The sequence below is a fragment of the Gossypium hirsutum genome, chromosome D09 (genome assembly GCF_007990345.1).
Source record: "Gossypium hirsutum isolate 1008001.06 chromosome D09, Gossypium_hirsutum_v2.1, whole genome shotgun sequence".
Classification (NCBI taxonomy): Eukaryota; Viridiplantae; Streptophyta; class Magnoliopsida; order Malvales; family Malvaceae; genus Gossypium; species Gossypium hirsutum.
The window spans coordinates 45,160,493-45,177,275 of NC_053445.1; the positions used below are offsets into that span (position 1 = coordinate 45,160,493).

At 31.6% G+C, this 16,783-nt stretch overlaps 1 protein-coding gene across 2 annotated transcripts; it reads right to left on the reverse strand.

Moving 5' to 3' along the window:
- Nucleotides 1–12,356: 12,356 nt before the first annotated feature.
- Nucleotides 12,357–14,520, reverse strand: LOC107891133 (uncharacterized). Of its 2 annotated transcripts, XM_016815812.2 has the most exons (5): nucleotides 14,137–14,520; nucleotides 13,880–13,991; nucleotides 13,357–13,425; nucleotides 12,953–12,997; nucleotides 12,357–12,878 (listed from the first exon to the last, which is right to left on the reverse strand). In XM_016815812.2, exons 1-5 carry the CDS (start codon nucleotides 14,259–14,261, stop codon nucleotides 12,795–12,797), a joined length of 435 nt encoding a protein of 144 aa, XP_016671301.1. In that variant the 5' UTR covers nucleotides 14,262–14,520; the 3' UTR covers nucleotides 12,357–12,794. The 2 variants fall into 2 exon arrangements, with proteins under 2 accessions (XP_016671301.1, XP_016671302.1); XM_016815813.2 differs by lacking the exon at nucleotides 12,953–12,997 and having other exon boundaries at nucleotides 14,137–14,454.
- Nucleotides 14,521–16,783: the final 2,263 nt, after the last annotated feature.

Here is a 16,783-nt window from a genome sequence, read left to right on the forward strand (position 1 = left end):
ATTGTGATGTATTTATTTATAAATTAATTAGTTTTCTTCTCTCACCGACAGACAACGGAAGAAGCCGAGACATAAGCATATCCTTTTACCGACCAGAGTAGATCCTTAGTTGGATCATGTGAAACTCCTTCAACCCTCAAAACCGTTTCATCAACGTTTCCTTCATTTATTTCTCCCCTTCTTTTTTGTTTTCTAAAGTTTTCCCACCTCTAGAAACTTGTTCTAAAAAGTTATATATATATAAAAAAAAGAAACTCAATTTTATAGCATGGTTTACGTAAACACATGCAATGCAGAAACCCTATAAAAGTTAGATATATTTTTAGCAATTTAATTGCAAAAAGCAACACACATATTAGAGTTTTTTTTTCTTCGAAGGTTTGTTAAGTTTCTTTATTTGATAAAAGTTGTAATGCAAAACAGCAAGCAAACCAGGCGGTCAACAACTAAACAAAAACCAATATTGGTCAAAACAACACACACATACACAAAAGGGGAAAACCTTTTCCAAAGCATTGTGTTTTTCATATATATATATTTTTTTGAAAGACATATATATTATTATATAATATAGGTAGTAAAAGAGGCTAAAACCAAGGGCTTTGATTTCAGAAGTTGTCCATTTTCCCCACCAAGTAAGGCGCATAGTTTTCTACCCAGAAGATAAACAAATCCCCCCTCCCCAGTAAACAACATTAATGGTGTCTAGTCTTGTTTACTTTTTGGCTTTTGTATTACGTCAAGAAACTGCCACTCATCAATATCAAACACTGAAACAAATAATATAAATACAATTTTATATTAAATGGTATTTGTATAATTGCATTGAAAGATCCAAGTCACGGGAAAGAAGGGCCATCCAACATGAGACAACTACGTCATTAGCATTCAATGTGCTTCGTTAACTTAATCCTGTCCCTATTTCTTGACTTTTCTTCTCTTCCCTTTTTTATTATTTTTCACTATTTCCAACTCAAAAAATACCATTTAGGACCCATAAATAATATTAGATATTATTAGAGAAAGCTATGTTATCACTTGTGGATACTATATATAGAAGCAGTGAGATGGAAGGTTTTTTTTTTTCTTTTACAGATAAGATTTGGGTTGATACTGTGTAAAGAAAAATGAAGGAATTTTAGATACCCAAAATTACATGAACTATATGTTTTAAAGTAATAATGAATAGTATGGTTAATAATTGGATAGTAGAAAGAAATAGAGATAAAATTCTGCATGCATTTCCATATTGGAACCAGGCAGCGGGATAAGCTCATACGCTAACCATTAAATAATTTCCAAAAGAAGGAAGTAGTGTCACGTGTGTAGATAACGGCGACACGTTACAGTCATGCGGTAAATCTCACGTGTCGTACATTTGGACTCTTGGGATGATGGGATGGGATTTGGGAGGTTTGGTTCATTTTTATGAATGAAAGACCAGAAATAAAAAGCCTGGTTATCAAACTGTGGGGTCCACCGCACGGGTTCTTGGGTCATGCCATGTCATCAAGTACTTGCCTCCGTGTCTCTGTCGTTTCAATTTAAGACCTCACCATTTTCTTTTTTACTTCCACGGCCGAAAGGTGTTTTTGACAGCGATGACTAAATGCAAAAGTATAAGTCAACAACAACTTGACAAGGAGATGTGGTGTTGTTTCAAGATTTAAATAGGGGACAAGTTGTATAGATGAGTCGAGTTTGTTGTGGTATCTCATTTCATCCTTTAATCATTTAATCATGTGGTTTGAAGTTTCGGAAAGATTAATATACAAATAAATGGGTTGGATGAAAACGAAAAGCGAGTGATGAGATAAAAAGGGTTTTTTTTGTGCGTTGTGTTGGAATGAATGCTATCGCTAAGAGTCACATTATGGAACTGTGAACAGCTACAAATGCAACTGTAGCATTAGCTGTTTACACAATTATCCGGACGAAATATTCTCTCAACCCTCGGCGCTGTAGGGAAGGCCAATACTACAAAGTTTAACTTCATTGGTCCCCTATTTCTTGATGAGTTTAAGATGCGTAGTGATGGTGGTAGCTTGTAGAGACTACAGTGAATAGATAGGGTGGTCCTTTCTCTATCACTTTAAAATTATGGTATCCGTATTTTTACCTTTTATATTTACCATAAGACAATCATTTTATTAATAAAGGTTTTCTTTTAAGTACTCATACCATTAGATATTTTTCATGACTACTTTTTAAGTGACTTGTACTTCATCAACTTTGATTATCTGATCTATTTCATTATTCCATGTTATGTTTATGATCGGTTATTTGGTTGTGTTAATCTGTTTTTTAATATTATTAAGCAACAAATGGATGTGTCGGGTTCATGAAATAAAATTATGATAACTTCATTGCATGTATTGGTTAAACAAAATCATTCTCTAAACGAATTTTTACAAAGATTAAATTGATGAATCTAAATTGTATCAACAAATATTATAAGCAAATTCTCTCCTCGTAACTCGTTTTCTTACGATGTATGCTCGAACAATTGTTTAAATCTTATATTGGAACAACTATAGATGAAAAGTTTTTTCGATATGCATTCAATTATTTTATTTTGATAAAAACATTTTAATTTTATATAATAAACATGAGTAAAACATTCTAAAAATTTGTATTTGTATAATGTTTAAAAGATCAACATGTTACAAACCTATACTTTATACTCTTTAATATTTTTTTGTTTTGATCTATGAAAAAAATATGTAAATCAATTAGTTGTATGATAAATGCATTGAATAATAATGTCATTTTAGCTTCTAAACTAAATTATCGGTATGTTGTAAGTTTTGAGTGATACGTTTACTTTGATAGTCATATTTAAAGTAAAATTTTAATTTTTTTTATCATATTTACTGACAGGCAAACATGAAAGTAGAAGATTACGTTAAATTATATGTGTTATACTTATAACATTCATAATAATAAAAATAATTATAATAGTTCATACAAATAATTGGATGTGTAGTTAAGAAAACAATTATTATTGGTATATTGGAAGTTTAACTCTTTTTTTTTAAATCGTACCCTTTTGTGATATTTATAGTAATAAACTCTAAACTAAAATTATACATGTGTTTTGTACTATGTGGACTCAAGTGGCTTTCAACCGAACGACCTTCCCCGCTATCATTGTATTATGAATTGCATCAACTATGGACTCAAGCAACATGAACCAAAAACATAGAAAATGATTGATTTATTTACTTTCAGTGGGAAAATAATTTATCTCTGGTAAAACTTGTAATTCTCAAAAAATAGATTTTACTCTTAGTTATTAGTAAATAAATTACCACCACTTTCTGATTGAATAACGATATATCAATATGTATGAAATGTATTTTTTGGTCAACTCATGCGATCTATTTATAGAGTGAAGTACAAGAACCTTGGTTGAATTATCACTCAATAAATAATATTATTTAAATAGAAAATATGATCCTACTCCAACTAGAGTAGGAGGCGGCACACCCTTGTATTTTGTACTAGGGTTGTGTAACAGCCCAATTTTGACCCAATCGGATATAGTGGTTTCGAAACCACGAATTCGAGTCAGAAAAATATTTTTATATTATTTTTAGTGTTTATTATATGTTAAGTTATAGGTGTGAAAAATTCGTGTGAAAATTTTATCGTTTGAAGATTCAATTTGATAAAAAATGATTTAATCGCGTAAAATAAAAATTTAGAGGTTAAATTTTAAAAGCACTTATTTGTTGTTGTCTTTTTAAGTGGGAGGTCTAAAGATGTAATTAGACCAAAATATAGTTAGTGGATGACATATGACAACATTGTCCTTTACATATATGTTTTATATATTTATTATAATAAGGTTAATTAAGTAATTTAATAATTATAATGTATATATGTTAAAATAAACTAAGAAAAGATGATTTTTATCATCTTTGAAAGCCGAATGTGTAAGAGAACTCATGCATGGTTTCTTTTTGAATGTTCGGCACTTCTAAAGATAAATTAAGGTATGGGTTGGTTTCAGTTTTTGATAATTTTTATATTTTTGAGATCGTTGTTTCAAATACTATTCGACCCATGTTTGAATTTTTTATTTTGATGAATATTTTGAGTTGTGCCATTGATGAACATTTGTGTTATGTGATGTTTGATGATGAATAATGAAAGATACATTTTAGATTAATATGTTTTGTATTGGAAGTTTTGGTGAAATTGAGTAATTAGAGTTAAATTGTGAAATTAAATTTTTGAGGGATTAAAATGTGAAATAAATGAAATGTGAGGATTTGTATGAACAATAGGTACATTCGGCCCTTAAGGAGTGTGGTCAAAATTTGTGTATTTTGTGTTTTGAGCAAAAAGGATTAAACTGTAAAAAGTGTGAAATGTTGGGGGCAAAAGTGTAATTTTCCCATTTATATGTTCTTAGACTAAATTGAATGAAAAAAATGTTTAAATGAGATTTATTTGAATATGTTTAGATCAAGAAACCAAGAAAACGGATTTAGATCGGGAGAAATCGAAAGTAGTTGAGTAGCCGATCTATTAGTCGACGACATCCGAGGTAAGTTATTAAGCATATATATAATTGTATCGTTTTAAAATCAGTTTAGTATCTAAATAATTATGCTGAATTGAATGATATATATATATACATGAAGTGATAAAATTATTGAAATAAGATATATTGAGTTGTTGACTTTCGATGCCAAGTGTGCAAATTTAATTGTGAAGCACTAGTGTGCGAGTTTAATTGTAAAGCACTAAGTGTGCGAGTTTAATGGCAAAGCACTAAGTGTGCGAGTTTGATTATTGAACACTAAGTGTGCGAACTTATTAAATATTTTCGAAAAACTATTAGTATTGAGTACTTGTCTTATTGAGAAATCGTGATTATTAAAATGAGTAAATACTTGTAATTCTTGAGTAATAAACATTATGGTTGTATTTTAAGGTTAAGCTTTGTAGGTATTAAACCTATGTGGTGATTGTATTTGAAATCATATATATATAATATGATTCTTTATATTACATGATGAGGAAATGCATAATGTATTTGGTCTTGTGATTAAATTTGAAGAAATGTTTATGGTTATGTAATTATATTGATTTTAGTTAAATCATAGTAATAAGTGAATAATTATCTTATGATATGGTAAGCCAAAGGTAAGATGATTTAGTAGTATGAATTGGTTGAATATTATTTGAGATATCGGTTTAAATAGTAGAGTTTATTTGCTTATAACTTACTAAGCTAAATTAGCTTACAATGTGTTGGATAATTGTTTTGACGTATAGATTTTGCTGACCGCTACGTGTTCGGGGATCGTCAGCTAAGCTCGTCACACTATCGATATTTTCTTTTGGTATTTTGCTAAATCGTTCTCAAATATATGGCATGTATAGCATAGTTAAAATATTGATTTTGGAACCAATGTGTATATGTATTTAAAAGCCATGCGAAAATGGCCTATCTCTTTTGGTTTGAATTCGGTAGTAATGCATATGCTTTAATGGTCAAAAATTGCTACATATATGCTGCCCAATTTTGGTGAATAAATGCTGTCCAATTTTGTATATACATGCTGTCCAATTTTGTGAATAAGTGCTGTCCAAATTGCTACATATATGCTGCCCAATTTTGGTGAATAAATGCTGTCCAATTTTGTATATACATGCTGTCAAATTTTGATGATAATAAATATATATATAGAATGAAATTTCGTGGTTGAGTGAAAAAAAAATTTCTGAGTCAGGTTTTGATCGGTAATGCCTTGTAACTCTAATCCGGCGACGGACACGGATCGGGGTGTTACAGGTTGCTGCCCCTTGTGTTACATGAGGGATAAGTTTAGACCTCTCATGTATTGAGTCCAATTATATGTGCTTCCTAAACTTTTAACCCAACACTTTATAATTTTATCCAATCTAATACTTATTTTCTATTTGTCAAAATAAATATGATTTAATCAACTAATTAAATTAATTTCTCAATTAAATAATTTTTTCAACTCAACATTAATTCGGTTGGACTCATGACAACTTTACCGTAATATAATAAATAATGAAATATATTTAATTTTCTTATTCAACAAATCCCATAATGACTAATTAATTTAATTCCATCTTCGAACTTCAACTATTTAATAATTAATTAAATAATAATTTGAAGAACCTTAAATTAATTCTCAAGTCATTTCTGTACTTAGCGAGAAAACGCATTCATTGTGGATAGTGATTCATGCGATCTATTTCTTTTACTTCATCGTTTCTATTTATTTTCATTCATTGGTTCTACATGCAATCCATTTTTTATTATTTCAAGCTAGTAGAGAGATCGATTGAATATATATAATTATGGCTAAAATAATTTATAATTAAGTTCATACTTTTTCACCTATTAATTATAATTTTATTTAGTTACAAAGTCATTCCACTAAAGTATCATTATTGAGCTATCTCTTGTTACATGTCATTACAAAAGCTACTTAATAAGTGTTCGTCTAATGACCTTCTCATAAGTGTGTCACCCTTATATGATATTTTTAATCTCTTTAGAATAAATCTGTTATCCTGATATGATACTATTTTATCTTATGGTAATCATTACATCTTTAATGAAAAGTCAATTACTATCAAATAATAATGAAATCATTTATCACAAAGACAAATTACTCATGGTCATGTTTACTTTTCATCTATCATGTAATGTCGATGAGAGGATGTCATTTATCCTTTAGCTAAGTTATGAATTCTACTGTTGTGGAATGATGCTACACACTACAGAAGTCCTATACCCAACATACTAGCTTTCAGTTCCTTATCTCTTTGAACTTAGGCTTTCATTTACGTTAACGTATACGAGTCACACATATATAATCCATCATCCACTTAGGACTAAAGTATGTCAAGTTATAAACATTACAAATGGATCTAGAATTTATTCTACTTGGGTCATGTTCGATGTACTATCAATCCATTCAATTACATCTATGTCTCTATCTTTTAAGAGCCATCCACTTCAGCACCCAAGACAATGTATCTCCCAATTGAATTTCGTAGATGACATATTAGTCTTTCAATTGGTTTACTCATTCTCGATTAGACTAAGAACATATTTAGATTATCTATTGATATAAACTATCTTTCTGTATTACGATCTAACCATGTAATATTATTTAGTATTAGTTAAACTTTAGATAATTAATAAGCCAATATTTGCTTTCATTTTTCATTACGTGCAAAAATCATTGAGTACAATATACAAAAAATATTACTGTAATCAATGAATATTTTGTTAAACTAATTTATTTAAAAAATACAAGTATACATATATGAAAAACTATTAAGGGCACTAGATCCAATATAAACTTGTCGAGTTAACTATTCAATATGAACTTTTTATTTGATGAAGAGAATTTTTTATTTATTTTTGGTATAGTTAAGTCATCCTTCAAGTCTGTTTGGCAATCTATGAAGACGTTTAGGGTTTGTGGTTGTCCCTTATAATAATATTATTTTTAAAGTTTAACCCTGAGTTATACAAATTTTATTAAAATTTAGGATTTGTTTTATATTTTTCATATTCAACATTAATTACATGTGGCACACTATGTATTATTGTCTTAAGTCATCATTTGTCACATCAACAAATTGTAATGATCTACACAATCAACTTTGATGCAAGTGATTAATTGTTTTTCTTTTTTTTTTGTTGATAAAGGCTCAAGTAGGTAAAAACTTTTTGAAAGGGCTTAATTGATTTTTGGTAAAAACACATCTTTAGCCCCTCTCAAATTTGAATTGAGAAAGTTGGTATCTCCAAAAACATACTGAGCAATTTAATTCTTGTCTATTTTAAAAATGAACAACTAAGAATAACTAATCACCGCATTAATGTTTTTTGGTCAATTGTGCATAATTTTGATGGTATAACAACAGAGTTACGATGTTTTTTAAAACAGACCAATAGTTGAACTGATCAGACCTCCACTTTACCAGTTTGATTAAAAAATTATTAAAAATTCAATTATTTTTTTAAAGATCTCAATCCGTTAGTTCAATTGGTTCCTAAACTAACTGGTTCAAAGACACTCTTCGGATCGATACCCTAACTGATCAGTCTGGTTCAAACACCACTACACAATTAGTCTTCTATGTTTACATATTCTATCATTTTGATATTTCTATTGATTTAGTTTGATTCTAAAAAATAAACAGATATAAATAAAATTATAACTTTCTTTTAAAATAAGAAATGAAAATTTGAAAATCAATGGGCAAAAAGACAAAGAAAAAAAAATGAAAATGTGAACAATTAAAATCGAAACCACGGGGTTAGGTGAGATGGCAAGAGCCTCTCCTACCTTAACTAGTGGTTGAGGATTCAAATCTCGCCCTAGGTATTGAGCAACTTTAAAACTTGTGACCAGCATCTACTCCCTTAATGAGCTTACAAAACGTTGAGGATTAGTCATCGAGTTTGCTCATGGAGTGAAAACCTCGAGAAACCAAAAATCGAATGTTCTTAATTGTTTACTTTTAAAATTGAAAAAAAATGAATTATTTTAATATTTCTGAAAGGAATTAATTTATTTAATATCGAAATTCAAGAGTAATATTTTTACTTAATTTTTTTTAGTGAAGGAACTTTTTGACTTACAAAAATATTGTTGAAGAAGAAATAGAATAATTCCAAGTATTATTAAAAAAATAGAAAGCCCAGATTCTATTATCTGACCCACAAACAATACCATAATTACAGCCCAAAAAGCCATGTTAAAATTATCCGGCTTGCCTTTAAGAAGAAAAAAGAAAGAAGAAAGGGAAAAAACTTGTTTGGGTTGCCAATTATCCATTACATCTCTATTCTTTAATTTACTTTTATACTGTTTTAAAATAAAATTTGAAATTCTTTTTCTCATGTAAAAATATATTTATTATGTTTTCTAACTTAATAAATCTAATTCAACTACCATTCATCAACTTATTTATTATGCTCTGTTTATACTCAATCTGAATTTTATCTTTTTCTTTTTTTTTTTTTAATTTTCTACTCAAATGCGATAATATTGTTGATTGTGTCTCCCGGGGTATTCAAATAGAGGCTCATGAGTTTGGCTTATATAGTGATATTAACATACGGTATACTTATCCAAGTTTGGTTTGACTCAAAATATGGGCATGGAGTTTATTTCAAGTTTGCCTATATTTGCAAATAGCTAATTCAAGCCTATTTTTGGTCCATCCATATTAAACTTTAAAAATATATTATATTTAATTTAATAAAATTTAAATATAGATAACATATCTTTTAATATTTATATTATAGTATTATATATTTTATTTTATATACATTACATACTATATAAAAAGAGAGATTATTAGAATATTGACCGTTGAACTGCATTATCACAACTAGTGTTGTAATATGAGATTAGATAATGAAATTCAATATTGTTGGCTATTTTTGTGACTTGTAATCTATTGTAACTTGATCGTATTACATAAGTAACAAATATAGGTTTAGTTGAACAAAGAAATAGATTATAGAAAGTTCAACAATCATGAGATTTTGATGCCTTTTGGAGTCTTTGATTGAAGTATTCCCTTCCTTACTTAGGGTCTCTTTGGATGGGTGTTTAACTTCAGCGCGGTGCATTTAGCTTTCTTTTTGTCTCACACTATAATATCGTTATAATATCTAATCACACCGTCACCGCTATTTTCATATTAATTACAAATAAACGTATAGTTCATTCAAAGGAGCATAAGAGATTATCAATAACTTATTTTTAGGAGATAACTTGCTGGTTAATTTTGGAGGTAGACTAGCACAAAGTTGTATAGAGAAAAAAAAAAGCGCAACATTTGTGGAGACCTTGGACCAACGGGAGTCCCTTAGTGAATTTAGGTAGATTGAGTATGATGGATTCGATGTTTAGTGAAGGTGACGCAGGCACAAATTTCGTAACCAATTCCCCACCTGCTCTTTATTTCACAACTGTGGTAATATGTATATCCAGAATTTACTTAGAATGAAAGCAGTGGTGTATCAAGTTTGTGTAAACATTTCAAAAGTGGTGGCTGCCTTTTGGTTTCCGGAGTGCACACTTTACACGTTCATGGAATATTATATATCCACCTTCATGCTTTTCCTTTCACATGAAAATGATTTGGTCCGTTATTATTTTATTGTTGAACATAGACTAGGGTTAATTATTAGTCCTAGAATAGGAGAAGTCAGCAAATATAGTTTCATGTGTATGTCATCAATCATACACTTCACGATTTGCATGTTTCCTTGACTTGGAGATTTTCCACATTCCATGGGGAAGCAAAGCCTTGCTTTTTACACCACAAGCAAAAGGTTACCAAAGATGCTGCCACTGAATATAACAGTCTCTTCATCCATTGAAATAATGGGTGCAATTATAGATATGCTGTTTGGATTTAAAGTTGGTGCTAGATAATTCATCGGGTTGGAAACCTTACCTGGATTCAAAATCTCATTTTTCGTCAACAAATCCTCTTATATTCCTCATCAGTTTTATCTGTTTAATTGTGGTGCCAAACATGGGAAGTAGTTACAGTTAATAAAGTGTAATTCTCTTGCTATTTTGGAAAGTGATTTATTTTCTTTCTAACATGATTACCCCTTTTTTTCTAACCTCTCTTTAGACTGAAAGCTTTGACAAGGTTTGCCATCACAAGAATTACGCTTGACTGCTTACTTATACGAGAATACACACACACACACACACACACACACACACACATATATATTATGTTCCTTCGTTTCATTGTCCATTTAGAAAGGCTTGAGAAAGCAAACAAAGCCTGCTATATATATTCCATCAAGCTCTGAAAACATATTTTCATTTGATAATGTCAACAGAAGAAGAAGAAGAGAAAAGGCTAAACCAGTGTATAAGGAAGTACCAAATCATGATAAAGCAGGTACATTAATCTCAATAAATCGATGTAATGCCTATGGCATTAGGGCACCACCACTTTGATTTAGATAGATTTTATTTTCTTTTCCTATTTGCATGACAAGTGGGATTGGGATTTTGAAATGATTATGATGAGTACTCTAAAGATCGCATATGGTCTTCTTTTTTCTTTTTTCTCACTTCTTTCATTACCATGCAAGAAAATTTGAAGACAGACAGAACTGGTACTATGACAAATGTTACAGTGGTTTAATTGATTTAAGGTTTAACACCACTGAAATCTTAGTTGAAAAGGCTGAGAACGTTGTCATATGTAGTCAATGTTACTGAAAATAGTATTTAAGTGGACGGGTTTTGTCTTTCAGTTTGATGAGCTTGTTGAGATGATGTATCATGTTAGAACCAGACCACCAAAGCGACGAAGGGTAATTAATTTCTTTGTTAATTACTAGATATCAACTTTAGACAAACGTAACCGAGTGTTTAGCTTAGTTGGTTCATGTAACTGTTCTTAAGAAGTCTTTGCAACCCTTGACATGGAATGAAGATCATAAGTTACCTATACATTGATGAAATTACAGGCAGCAAGTCATCTTTGCTTTGGGTTTTCTGCCTTGATTTTCCTCTCTGATGACTGTGTATTTGAATCTTTTGTAGAGCACTAGAGGGAACAACAGTTCCAATGACCTTGCAGCCTCTGCAAATCAACCTGATGATAGAGAAGTAATTGTGCAGACAATAACAAGGTTTCTCCATGAACTGAAATTGAACCCTGCCACAGATCCCAAGTGTTCGACTAGCACCCGTGGTCGAGGATAGCTCCCACTTGGTTAGCCACGGTAGTCGTTTAACTAGTTCAGAGCTTCAGAGGTCCAACAAGCTATCTCCATGTTACTAATGATTATACAAATCAATTCCCATTATTAAACCAGAACTTTATTTCTGCTAAAACATTGCAGTTTGCTCTGATGTATAGAATGCAAAAATAGCTTTAAATTCAGAGTTAATCTCCTAAACCAACACATTTACTGCCTTTCAAATAAGAATCAATCATTGGTGAGGCCTTGAAAATTGAAATTAAAGATTGTGTCGCCAATCTTTGATCATTGCTTGTATATCAGAGACTTGGTTTTCAGTTGCAGAAAAGAACAGAGAAAAAGAATGAAAAAAGAACATTTGTCTCGTGTCTTTCCTTGTTAGTCACTTTCAGCTATTGATTTTTTGACAGTATCTACCATGTTGGACGAGATTCAGCCATTATCAGACAAAAAAGCAAAGAAATCTAAGGACTATTTTGAGTATCTGTCACAATAACTTGTGTTTAGTGTGAAAAGAGTGTAAAAGTAGAGATGCCAAAGAAAACTAATTATGCAAACTAATTATGCAAATCGCTTAAGAACATCAAGGAAGTTGACAAGTAACAATCTCATAGTTTATCAAGAAATGAATGAAAAATACAAAAAAAGAAAAAAGGTATACCCTTTTTCTTAAAGGGATGGGGAGGGTCATTTATGATACACGCAGCCTTCACCATGCATTATTTGCACCAAAAACTGTTTCTGCAACTCGAACATGTAAACCAACCATTGCTACAAGGAAACATTTTTTCTTTTTGATATTAACCCACCTTCTAAGTGGAGAAAGACAATTATCTATGTTCCAACGGTTTGACTAATTACAAGAAAATTTAGGCCTAAACCATCCAAGAAGCTACAGATTGATCCTTGCCAAACAAAATGGACCATGGACCATGAACCATGAACAACTTATTTGCAGCTTTGCAAGCAATGAAATCAGCTCAGTGAAGCTATGATCAGCCCCAGTTCCCACAAGTTTTTATCGGTTTCTCTATTGCAAATGACGACACCTCATTTTCTCATCCTCAAGCTTATTTTTTAACGTTTCAACCCGCTCGAGTAAAGCAGCATTTTCCTGATAACATTCAAATTAATCAATAAAATAGCAGAAATTCAAAACCTGAAAAGCTTGTAAATTTAATTACTCACATAGGTAGCATATATGAAGCATCCTTTCAGTCCACTAGTCCATTTCTAGTAACAAATAACATTAGAAACCCCGATAACCATGGTTTGATAAAGGTTTCAAGGACAAATAAATGAAACAAGTTTCAAATTCATTTTATTTCATCAATAAAACCTTTGATAAACAGGCTTTCCAATAAAATCATGATCAAGTGGCTTTTTTCTTTTTGATAATTGGAGTTGGGGGTGGGTTGCTAGGGATCGAGCACAAGCTCTAAAGCCACACAACACAATAATCTTGCTAATAGGCAAAGAGGTTCCTAAGAAGTATACAAAGAATGACAACTGAAACATGAAGGATAAAGATCTTAAGAACAATATATCTCATGTCCAAGAAAGAAAACAACTCTCAGAACAGAAGAAGTCACCTTTTGCAGCAGCGCCAGTTTATTGTTAAAACTAATGGAATCTTCCTTCTTCACAATGGACTCCTTAATCTGTGGAAAAAGGGCATATACTCTATCAGGCATTTTTTAATGTTCCAACATGCATATGAACAAAATAACTTTACCTCTACAAGAACTTTAGCAAGCAGAAACAGAAAAGATTCTTGGTGTACAATTAACTTATCAACTTTTAATTAGTCCCAAGGCATATTTTTATCAATTCTTGATTCTTTTTTCATGCAGAACAACAATATCATCACATCATGAACAACATAAACAATGTAAGTAGTTCCAAACAGAGAATGTTCCACTAGAGAAGTAAATTTGGGCTCTTCCAAATTAATAAATATTCGAGAACGAACAATGTTAAATATACTTATCATCGTCAACTAACCACAGGTGTAGTAGCAAAAGACTTGAGTTCCCTAGGTCTTTGTTGATATTGATAATATATATATATACACACACACTTTTGATCGAATTATAATAAGAAATTGTAGCAAACCTTTTCTAGTTCCTTGGCACACTTCGAAGCCTTGTCTGCCTCTTCATCAAATCTCAGCCTCCACTCTGCAGATTCATCCATTGCCTCCTTGTTTGCAAGATCAAACTGTCTTCTTCTCTCCCAAAAAAAAAATCATTTTAATAACAAGTTAATCAAGCAGAAAAATTGGAAACCCATAATTCAAAACAAGCTAGTTTTTTTTTTTTTTTAAATAAGACTTTTTAATAAATAAATAACCCAGAAAAAGGAGAGGCAACCTTAGCAACTCAGTATCATGAGAAGAGACGGAGTAGTCAATCATCCAGAGCCTAAAATAAACTGTTATGCCCAAAAACATAGCCACCGCCAATCCCACGAATATTCTCCTCTCTCTTCCTACCATTCTTTTACTGAATAAACTCTGCTTTTCTTGAACTGTTGGGAAGAATTTGACTTTCTCCTTCACTTTGAGAGTCTTTTAAATGGTGGCTCGTAACAACATCGGAGTTTAAATCGACGACAGATAACGTCTGAATTTTTTTTTTTTTTAAGTTGAAAAATCTTTACAAGTTAACCGGGTAAAAGAAAAAATATTTTCTTGGTAAAGAAATAAAAAAAATTACATTAACTTAAAATATACTGCAAATAATAGCATATTCTTCTCTCTATCAAAAGCTATTTTGATTGTGTAATCGCCTCATTATTCTCTTCTCTATAAACATTTTTTAAGAGTAAATAAATCCGTTAAATTAAAATAAAATTCGAAGATGATAACAAAGAATAAATTGATTTTTATGCGTAAATGCATATATTGTTGTTCCAATAGGGTCGGAAGCGTGTAAATTATTGTACTAAAAAATCACACAAAGTTCAATTCCCAGGGAAGAGAGGTGGATCACATGGATTTCTTAAATACCAAGTCTTTCCTTAGACAGAATATCCCTTCTATAGTAATTTAATAGCACAATTAAATACTACTATTATACCCTCAAATATTGAAAGAAAAATAGGACAAGAAAGAACACAAGAGATTTAACGAGGTTCGGTAAATTATACCTACGTCCTCGGGCACTAACACCAGATGATAACTTTACTATCTCCAAAGTATTACAAACAAATAGAATTCCTTAAGAATTCTCAAATGGGAGAAGAGAGAAAACTAAGAGAGAAAGATTGGTTGGGATGAATTGAAATGAGAAATGAGAAATGAGAAGGCCTATTTATAGTTGAGGTTCAAGGACCAAACAATAAATAGCCCATTATCTCAAGGACCAAAAAAAATTATCCCTTGCCACTTTTCCAAAGTTGGTGGTTGTCATTATTGATTGTCTCCCATTAATGTTAATGGCAACCATTATTAATTGTCTTCCATTAATGTTAACAATCTCCACCTTGAAGATTTGATTAGGATAATCACATCTTCACACACTTCCTTCAACTCCCAAAATTCGATAAAGCTATCTTTTGTAGTGCCTACAAATGCGCTCTCGAGCGCCATACACCTGAAGGTGCTCAAATTCTCAGAATGTTAATCAAGTTCAAACAATGATTAAACTTGATTGTTGTTACCACCTTGGTCATCATATCTGCGGGATTATCTGCTGTTGGAATCTTCTGAAATAGAATTTTTCCTTTTTTCAAAGACTTCCCGCACAAAGTGATATCTTACGTCGATATGTTTGGTTCTTGAATGATAGACTTGATTTTTCGCTAAATAAATAGCGCTCTGACTGTCACAATATAAACTTATGTGACTTTGAACAACTCCTAAGTCTTTCAACAATCCATTAAGCCAAATAGCCTCCTTAACAGCTTCTGTAACTGCCATATATTCTGCCTCTGTAGTAGACACAGCTACTGTAGACTGTAAGGTAGACTTCCAACTCACTGGGGCTTTCGCAAGAGTAAACAGATACCCCGTAGTTGAACGACGTTTATCTAAATCACCAGCAAAGTCGAAATCAACATATCCAACTACAAACTGACCAAGTGCTTCATCCTGTTCAAAAATTAAACCAACATCTACGGTTTTTCGAAGATACCGTAGAATCCATTTCACAGCTTGCCAATATCCTTTTCCAGGATCATGCATATACCTGCTCACAACTCCAACAACTTGTGAAATGTCAGGCCGCGTACACACCATCGCATACATCAAACTCCCAACTGCATTAGCATATGAGACTTTTGCCATATATTCTCTTTCTTCTTCAGTTTTCGGAGATAATTGAGCACTAAGTTTCAAATGAGAAGCAAGTGGGGTACTTACATGTTTTGTGTTTTCATTTACACCAAAACATTGTAATACCTTTTTCAGATATTGCTTCTGATTCAAACAAAGCTTGCCTCTCTGTCTATCTCTACTTATCTCCATGCCGAGAATCTTCTTGGCCTCACCTAGATCTTTCATCTCGAACTCTTGATTCAACTGAGCCTTCAGCTTATCTATCTCTTTTTGGCTCTTCGAAGCGATTAACATATCATCAACATACAATAGTAGATAAATGAAAGATCCGTCATGCAGCTTCTGCAAATACACACAATTGTCATATTTGCTTCTTGTGTACTTCTGCCTTCTCATAAAGCTATCAAATCGCTTGTACCACTGCCTCGGGGATTGCTTCAATCCATATAGCGATTTGTTCAGCTTACAAACCCAATTTCTACCACCAGCATCTGTGTATCCTTCGGGCTGAGTCATATAGATCTCCTTTTCTAACTCACCATGCAAGAAAGTCGTCTTAACATCAAGTTGAGCTAGCTCCAAATTCAACTGTGCTACCAAGGCCAACAAAATTCTAATGGAGGAATGCTTCACAACAGGGAAAAATACATCATTGTAGTCAATTTCCTCCTTCTGAGCGTAGCCTTTAGCTACCAATCTTGCCTTGTAGCGAATATCCTTCTTGCTAGGAGATCCATCTT